The sequence below is a fragment of the Condylura cristata genome, unplaced genomic scaffold (genome assembly GCF_000260355.1).
Source record: "Condylura cristata isolate star-nosed mole 26May11 unplaced genomic scaffold, ConCri1.0 scaffold00009, whole genome shotgun sequence".
Taxonomy (NCBI): domain Eukaryota; kingdom Metazoa; phylum Chordata; class Mammalia; order Eulipotyphla; family Talpidae; genus Condylura; species Condylura cristata.
Window position 1 is genome coordinate 13,465,666 of NW_004567110.1, and position 9,419 is coordinate 13,475,084.

Consider the following 9,419-nt stretch of genomic DNA (forward strand, 5'->3'; position numbering starts at 1 on the left):
GGAGAGGTCTGCCACGCCATGTGGTCACCTCCGGGGCAGGCGGGAATCGAACTCATGCAGAAGTGGCTTTAGCTTCTCAGTGCAGTGCTTTAACCCCCTGCGCCACCAGGAAGGGCCAAGATCATTCAGCTTTAGTGGAAAGTTATAGATTGTATTTTTCCTCTAAAAAGCTATCATGGAAAGAGCCAGATCAGTGCTTTGGCAAATCAATTACTCTTAAAGGGCCTTTGTTTCTTCAGGTGTAAATGTCTGGAAGGAGGCTTAAGGCAATTTCACGTGCTTTGAGATTTTGTATCTATCCTCCCACCCTTCTCAATTTGTTCTGGTTCATTTGCCCACTGTACCTAATGGATTCCGGATTACTTTCATACTTTCACTAACTTTAGTCATTTTATTTGCCAGTGTTGTCAAACTGTCCTTTTCAGTCCATTAACAGTAAGATTCTTGGCTCTTACCCACACGCCTAGATTCCCTTTCACTCTAGTGAAGAAATTCCCCCCGCTTTTGCCTCTTCATCCTTGTCCTAGATCCACTATGAACTGTTTTTAAATATATAGTTTTGTTTATTTATGCATACAAAACCCTGGGGTGTTGGCCAGAGGTGCAGAGGGTGAGAGGATTCAACAGAGAGCAGGGAGCACAACAGGTGCTTAGCACAACTGAAGCACTGCTAAGGGGAGAAGCTGGTAAGACAGGAGAAGTCTTTTGTGTCATATGGGTGGGTCAGCCCCTAGCTGGGGATAAAATTGGATCCGAAGGGACTGGTGGTAGCTTGCTAGTACTGAGACTTTAACCCCTGCACCACCAAGGAGGCCCTACACTGTGAACTGTGCACTGTAACCTTTCACTTAATTCTAAAACTCATGGAATGTAACAATCTTTAGTTTTCATATGCTGTACATTTTTCATGCTTCTTTATTTTCAGTGGTGTTTTCTCTTAAATAAGCTTCTAGACCTAGCTGACATTTTTCTATTAGCAAAATAGATATTCAACAAATGTTATTAATTACTTAATACTGTCATTTATAGTGACTCATGGGAAAACTTAAGTGTTGATTTTTTTGCTTAGTTCTTTTTTTTTTTTTAAGTGAACAGCCAAATATATGGATACTTTTATTTTCAGGTCATCTGTCTCTAAATCTGGGAAGAATTAACTGTCATGATGTTTTATACTTATTTCCTATTTACCTATTGGCAAAACATACCTTTTTCAGTTGTATGCATCTTGTTTACATATTCTCTTCTGTTTTTAAAGGAAAATTTGTATTAGATACTTCAAAGTATGTGATATAAACATTTTTAGTGAAGTGTGTTCCTTAATAGGAAGAGTAAAATTATTTTACCTTTAAAAGATTTTTTTTATTGAAGTAACATTGCATTTTAGCATGTATAAGTTTCAAGGTCATTGTTGATAATCAACAACAAAAGATGTGTTATTATTGGCTTCTTCGTTTACTTTTAGTGTTGATATTTTCAACACTAAAATAAAAACGTGTTGATATTTCAATACTCTTGTCACACTTAAATGTTGCAGTATGAATTGTATTATATTTTTAACATGTTCTTTAGGCTTGATAAGCTTTTTAACTAACAAAGACCACTTTTTCTTAAAGTCACAATTTTTCCTATAAATTTTTTTCTGTTTAACTCTAGGTGACTGTGGGGATCATGTTGTCATAATGAATACAAGACATATTGCATTTTCGGGAAACAAATGGGAACAGAAAGTATACTCTTCACATACCGGGTAAGGTAATGCCATCAAGGGAGGTGGGCTTTTAAAATGTATTACTTCACAAGTAATATTGATCTTATTTTTTTTATATATTATATTAATCTTATTTTAAGGAAAAAGTTACTTGCAAACTGGCATTTAAGAAAATACTAATTTTACTCATGTTACATATACAAATGTTCTCAATCAAAAAAAGCCACAAAGTTGTGTTCAACATCGGTTATTACCTGACATCCTGCTTGTCTTGGAAGCTTTTTCACCTGTCGGTGGTCAAGATTATTCTTGGTGTTTAGTCAGTCCTCTCTTTTCTTTCTGTTTCCTGTGATTCATTTTACTCCTGTTTCTAAAACCATACTAAACATCTGGAAGTACATGAAATGTTTAAGGAAAGGTGAACAAAATCCCAGGTTGAAAGATACCTGAAATCTCCACACACCTGCAAGTCATAGGCTCTGTCTGACTGAGTGACAGTGACCTCGCCACTCAGGAGGCAGCAGCAGCCTGTTCATCCCACCCTGGAGAGGTTGAGATTTTAGGAGATTTTTATGCTGTTGTTTTCCTAGAGTTTCCATATCAATTTTGGTCTCCTCTGTGGAACAACATAAAACAAGTGTATTTTCTTCATATGTCCTCTTCAGAAAATATCAAGAGATTTATCAGCAACTGCTCATTGATTTCTCTTTTCTCTAGACTAAAAATCTCTTATCATTCTAAGTTGTTTATAGGCTTTGCTTCAAAGATCCGATCCCTCAATATCTTGGTGTCTCCTTCAGACAACAAACATTGCTTGTCATTGTCTTCATTAGCTCAGTACACTTGCCTATCTGCATTCTGATGGTTTCCTAGTAGAATGTATCTCTCTTCTCTCTGTGACTTAGGCAGTCTTCATTTGACCCTAATCAAGATCTTGAAAATTAGATGAGGCAGATCTTAAAACTTTTCTTATATGAGTAAACTCATCTATAAAAAGGTAGGTGAGTTGCCTAATTCTAGCCATTGACAGTACCTAAATAGCAAAACCTAAATCTAGGGTATTCAAATTACTAATCTTCCTCCATACAATCCCAAATATCCATTTTTTTAAACCTGCACAGATTCTCCATTTTATATACAACTTTAATCTGAATGCAATGAAATATTTAATTACTAGAACCACCATAAAATGCAGTGGGTGTACTTCAGGTCCTAATAAAGAAACAATATTTTGACCTGTAGGTATCTGAATTTAAGTGGTCTACCAACATTCATTTCTCCCAGTCCCCACCCATAGTTTATCAAGACACTTTGTGTAATTTGGTAAGGGATATGAAACATTTTGATTCAATTTTTTTTCTCTCTAATTCAAGGAGGGATGAACTACCTCATAATAAATTAAGGATAGTTTTAAAATCTTACAGAAATGTAATTATACCAAGAACTTTGCCAAAAGGTAGAACTTTTCATAAAATGATAGCTGACCAGTTAATAGCAGTTCAAATTGGATAGGTTAGTACTTAATTTTTAAAAATCAATACTCATAAACAGCACAGTTTCCAGAAACAAGTATAATTTTACAATAATAGTAATTGTTTTCATATTGTAAAATAATATTCAGTTCAAAAATACTTTACATAGTTTGCTCCCAAGTTGAATGCCTTTTCTTCTTTTAACAGCTACCCAGGGGGATTTAAACAAGTAACAGCTGCCCAGCTGCATCAGAAAGATCCAGTAGCCGTAAGTCTGTTGCAGTTTGTATTTGTCATCTGTGGTTGGGGGATTCAGATACTGTTTCATTGTTTTTTTCAGTCTTACTATTCCTGTAATCTAGCATTCAAAGCTGTAAATTCTTCTGCTTAACTATCAGCACACCAGTTTTGAAAAGTGTTGTTTTATTATCATTTACTATATTTTCTAATGACTGTTGTGTTTTGCATTTAGTAAATTTTAATACTTTTTGATTTCTTCATACCCACGTGGTCAGCCACTTTGCTGAAAATGTCATCGAGAAGTGTGTGTGTGTGTTGGATTTTAATATTGGTGGTCTTTGTGGGTCTGCAATTCATTGTTTCTGCTCAGACCATTTGGTCAGCTCATGTACATTAGAACATAATCTCTGGAAATTCTTTCAGACCTTTTTTTTTTTTTTTTTAATTTCTGCAGAAAAGATTCACTTTGTTTCTGGAAAATTCACAGCAATCAAAGGGCTCTAAGCAACAATTTAGATTTTTGGATTTTGAGCACCATGAAAGAGGGCCTCGGATCTTTATAAGCGCACGCTTATTGTTAGCAGTTACCTGGCTACATAACTTTTATTGTTGAATTTACACACTTCACATCCTGGGTGTTGTCTCTTGTTGAGAAAAATCTAGATTTATAACAGCCTTTGCCCCTACGTGTGACCCACTGGGGTAATCCTTATAACCCAAACTCTGTAATGAGCTGATGACCTCAAGGCAAGTGCCAGCCCTAGGCCTCTTTCTAACAGCCTTTTCTCCTGTTTCTAACCTCTAGTTGGTCCCATGATTTAAAAAAGGTTTTTAAAACAACATGTTAACATCAGTAATGATTATTATTTTATCACTTTATCATCTGAGTTGTTTACTGGGAGAAATTTTAATCCAAATATTCTCAGTATTGCTAAAAGCAAAGTCTTCTGTTGACATTTCATAATTTTACTTTTTCTACCTAAACTCTTGTAACCCAGTCTGTAAATGATACATAACGGTAGAAAACATTTTTCCCTAGTTAGAACAATTTTAATTCCCTATTTAAATACACTCAGAATTGAGCAAAACGTTTGACGGTGAAGATGTTAGTTTTTATTTTTTATTTCCCTAAAATGGTAAATAAAAATAAAAATATGTCATATCTTTGGTTTCTTTATAAAGGGGGTATTTATTATAATGAGTTCTGACATAACATTTAGAAGTTTCATGCTTTGATGTTTGTTTTATCATTCATATCTATTTTGCAAAAACATACTTATGATGACTTTAGAGTCATTTGTTTATTTTATAACTTACATTTTTAGACTATTATATATCAAATAAAGTGTCCTGTTTGGTGATTAATCTTGAGTGCACACAAAAGTTATGACTTTTATACTTTATGTGACTTTAAAATGATCTGTTTATTCCTGTTATGTGAGCTGCACACTAGGAGGCAGTGTGGTGCAGCCTTTGGATGTTAAGGCTATTGCATTTGATGACCTGTAAAAATTGCGCCATGTTACTACTACCTTTTATGAGCAAACATTGAAATGCAGGTTTGATCAAAATTTGGAAAATAGTTTCATAATTAAAATTTACTTCAGTTATGAACTCTTTCAAGATATCTAAATTTTTTTTGTACTTTTAACTATTTTTAAACATTTCTATAAATTATCTATTTATTTTTACATCATTCATCATTTTGTGCATTTTCCATCGCGGTTGTAATCCACATGAACTTCCCACCCCATTTCACCCATGTGCCAACACCATAGTCCTGTGCTCTCCTGGGATCAAAACTGGGGCAAGATCTGAATTTTTTTAAGTTTCAATTTTAACTGTGTCTTGAAAAACAGTAGTTTAAGGGAGAGAGGAGCTGTCTTATACCCAGGTCAAACATTCATGTATAACTAGAGCAGCAGACCTGCTGCAACAGATGTCATTTTCTAATCAGAAAATTACTTGGTGCTTGGTGTGTATTATCAGGGTGATTGCAGTGTGGGTGTCGGCCCTGGGAGTAAGGCTGCCTCATTGGAATTCCAGCACCGCCATTTCTTAGATGTATGAAATGGGGGATTTCTTTCACCTTACTACATCTGTTTCCTCATGTGAAATGTTATAAACAACATCTCACCAATGAAAGTTCACCTTTACCATTATTGTAGACTTGTGATTTATAAAGTCGCTGTCGTAACTGGCTTCTGTTAGACACGGTTTATAGATTGGAAACCATCTAATTTCCAACAGGATTAAGACCTAGTCAGGGATCATTTAAGCCACAAACCCTTGTATAAGCTTAGAGAATATCTTTTTTTCCTAGCTAAAGTAGCACATACATAGATTATTTTTATTCTCTAACTTAAGCCCTTCTTCTAAGTAAACATAACATGTAAAGAAAATAATATATACAATAATAAATGTTCCTTTTCTGTTGCTTCCATATATTTACTTAGGCCTCAGTTTCTAATTTTCACAAGGTCTTCTGCTTGCTTTCATGTCTACCTCTAATTTTGTTTGCCTTCTTTATATCCCGAATCATGTTTTTCTTACTGAGTTCTACATGCACCTGTTTTTCAGATTGTAAAGCTAGCTATTTATGGTATGCTACCAAAAAACCTTCACAGAAGAACTCTGATGCAGAGGTTGCACCTTTTCCCAGATGAGGTATGTGTGTGGCTACAGTTATACTTTCAGCAATTTTATGTAAATACTCTCTTTTTTAAAGAATTGCTGTAGACATATTTTCAGTAATTGCTTGAGTCAGCTTCTGAAATGTTTCCTGTATTTTAAGTGACTATACGATAAAAAGAGTCATCATGGTGCTAAAAATTAGAAACCTGTGCCTGCTGTTTCCATTTTAACAACTTCTAACTTTTGAAGCATTACTCTAATCAGAGCCCTGGTTATTTGAGGCACTCACAGATAATTTCATCAACCACAAAAAAGTATGACTTTAGTTCACTTTTTATATGACTATTAACAAAACTGCTGAATCACAAATAACTTAGCTTTCATTGCTAATTCTTTTCATGATTTAACTTTAGAATACATTTGCCTTCTCAAAATTTACTTGACTGAAAAGTACTTTTAAGAAGTATAAATGTTTTTTTACTTATTACTCAAACTGTTTTAAATACAAAGCTTTCTCTTTAGTGTATCATAATGAAACACTAGATGTTCCTTAATACATTAGTTGAGTCTTTGTCTGGAATCAGAATGGATTAGAGCCCCTGCCCCACCATTTCCTTACTTCATTACTAGCTAAATACTTACTAGCTCTGTTTTTCTTCTGCCAAATAGGCGTAATAATAGTACCTACTTCCTCAGATTGTTGTAAGCATTAAATTCAATGACATTTCTAGAGCACTTAGAACAGGTCCTGGCACAGTAAGTACTAAGTACTGTCAATTCCATGTGATTTCATTACCACGAAACTTGAAATTTCTTTTAAAATTGTAGAATAAATAATAAAGTAAATGACCAAATAGCCACTGTGCTATGTTTAACATAATGTTAAACATAGTCAATAAATTGGAAACCATCTCATCTCCCATCTGCAAGCAACAGGATCCCTCTCCAAAGTCACCACCCACTCTGCAGAGGACTCTGAAAGCTCCAGATACACACTCAGTTTGCATTTGAGGGTTACCTTCTCTGTGACAATTAAAGGAGACTCCTCCCCTGCCCCCTTCTGGCTTCATGTTTATTAATACCTAGTGAACTTTCCTTTCTCACGTTGTTCTGTTGCATTCTTTCAATGAATTCCTCCAACAGTGGGGAAATTTGGCAAGTTCATTTCTTGGGGGAAATTTGGTAAGCTATTTTCAGTAAAAATTCTTTCAATACAGAAGATATTTACTAGGAACCCATTTGTCCCACACCCTATGCTAAGAAACTTGGCAACTTTTGAAGTTGTTTTTACAAGTGATCTGCAGATATTTGTAATAGCCTCCCAAAGAAGTATAAAATATTTATAAATTTTCATAAATATCAACTGATAATAGGTTCCTTCAGTAAGGAAAAAATAAGGCCAGAACACCCTCTACTTACTCTGGTCTGTGCAGCTATTCTTGAATATTTGAGTATACTGGGAAAGGGATGGTGAATATTTTTTAGATGGTTTTCAATGAAGAAACACATTGTGAATAGTATTTACTGTGTTTTGTGTATTAGTGACCCAGCCCAACTTACAATGCAATTCCATTTTCCTTATTCCTATTATAATAGACATGTTAATTCTTTTAGTTATTCTTTTGTCATTCCTTGTATTCAGTCTCTTGTTCTTTCTCCTTTTGACATATCTCACAAATACAGTCAGGCTTTTGCATTGTATTTTTTCCTTTTATTATATGGAAACATTTGGCCATCTAGCCAGGGGCAGTTCTGGGCAGGGTTATACCTTCAGTAAAAGCACCAGCATTTGACTGTAGCCCTGTGAAAACCCAGGTCACTGACTTCAAAGCCGTAGTGTGTGGGAAGCTAGAAAGGCAGGATGGAAGCGAGAACGCTGGCATAGCTAAGGCGTTAGAGCTTGAGCCTGATATTTTCAACTGAGGAGTTACTTTTAAAACTTTCAGGCCATTAGAGACCAGGATCTTTTTATTTTCCTTTATATACTCTGCACCTGTCCTTAATTTTTGGATCATAGAAGGAGTTCAATACATGATTGTTGGCTAAATGACTCAAAGACTCAGCAAATTTTCATTTTTGAAAGTTTTTTCTGGCAACAATGTGGAATGTATATTGAAAGTCTGCGGCATAAGGAGCAATAGACAAAGTGCATACAGTCATCAGATGAAAAATGAAAATGAGCCAATGTAGTACCTTTTTGCAGTTGAAAGGAGAGAGTAAAATAATATTTAGGAAAAACAGACTTTGGTGATTAGATAATTATCAAAGTTGGAGATGGCTAATTTATTGTAGGTATGTTTGTCAAGATTACTACTGTATTGGGCTTCTCTCATTGATCTAATGAACATGTCAGTGATTTCACAAGTTTTCATTTAAAAATTACATTGTTCTCATTTTATAACATTCTTTGGATGTTATTTTTAATACTAAATATTAAAAGTCATTACTAAGGAAGATTTTTTTTAAATAAGCCTAAATTTTTACTTTATCTAGGATATACCAGAAGATATTCTTAAGAATTTAGTGGAAGAGCTTCCTCAACCACGCAAAGTCCCCAAACGTCTGGATGAGTACACACCAGAAGAAATAGAGGCTTTCCCAAGAGTGTGGTCTCCGTAAGTCTCTCTTTTCTCTTCCCTATCCTTGTTCTTTCTTTTCTTTTCTTTTTTTTTTTAAGCTGTGTTTAGTGTGCTCTGTTTCACTAACCAAACAAAATCTTTGAGAGTGGGGAGAGTGAAATGTTTTACCCCTTGGATAGTCTTCAGATTCTAACTGCAAATGAACTCTAGAAGTAAAACCAAAAGTCTCTAAGTCTTAGAACCTTGCTAATTCTTAAGAAGTACAAGGATCGTCCTAAATGGCTATAATTATCTTATATTTTCTTTGGGATGACATTACTCATATTGATTGTACTCTTGGACAATAAATGAATTTTCATTTACTAAAAAACTAAGTGGTTTTCTTTCCCAGATTACTTTACTAAGCTGAAAATAACATCTAATGGAAAGTCATTAATTCTTGCTATTTGATAGTCTTGATGTAAAGAGAAAAACGACAGAAAAAAGAGCAGTTTTTGCTTTTTTCTCTACAATTTCTTTTACCTGCAATCTGGAAAGCTACTTAGATTTGACATATTCTCTCCCATCTAATTTTTGTAAGCTCTTTTTTAAGCCTATGAGGCACTCTCACCTGACTCCTCCCTGTCTCTTTAGCTTAAATCTCCGACTTTCATGATACTGATCTAATACTAACAGTATTTTATATAGACACACTTTTTTTTTTAGGACTAATTTTTTTTTTTTTTTTATTAAAAAGTTTATTTTTACATCATTTTTCACATTTTTTTTTTCATCTCAATTGTAATC

General features: G+C 34.4%; 1 protein-coding gene across 2 annotated transcripts in view; it reads left to right on the forward strand.

Annotated features, from left to right (window-relative positions):
• Positions 1-9,419, forward strand: part of MRPL13 (mitochondrial ribosomal protein L13) — a 22,274-nt gene that overhangs the window by 3,967 nt on the left and 8,888 nt on the right. For both annotated transcript variants that reach the window (XM_004679614.2, XM_012722837.1), the window contains exons 3-6: positions 1,654-1,747; positions 3,388-3,448; positions 6,001-6,087; positions 8,548-8,669. In XM_004679614.2, the coding sequence (XP_004679671.1) occupies positions 1,654-1,747; positions 3,388-3,448; positions 6,001-6,087; positions 8,548-8,669 (364 nt within the window). The remainder of the gene's footprint in view (positions 1-1,653; positions 1,748-3,387; positions 3,449-6,000; positions 6,088-8,547; positions 8,670-9,419) is intronic.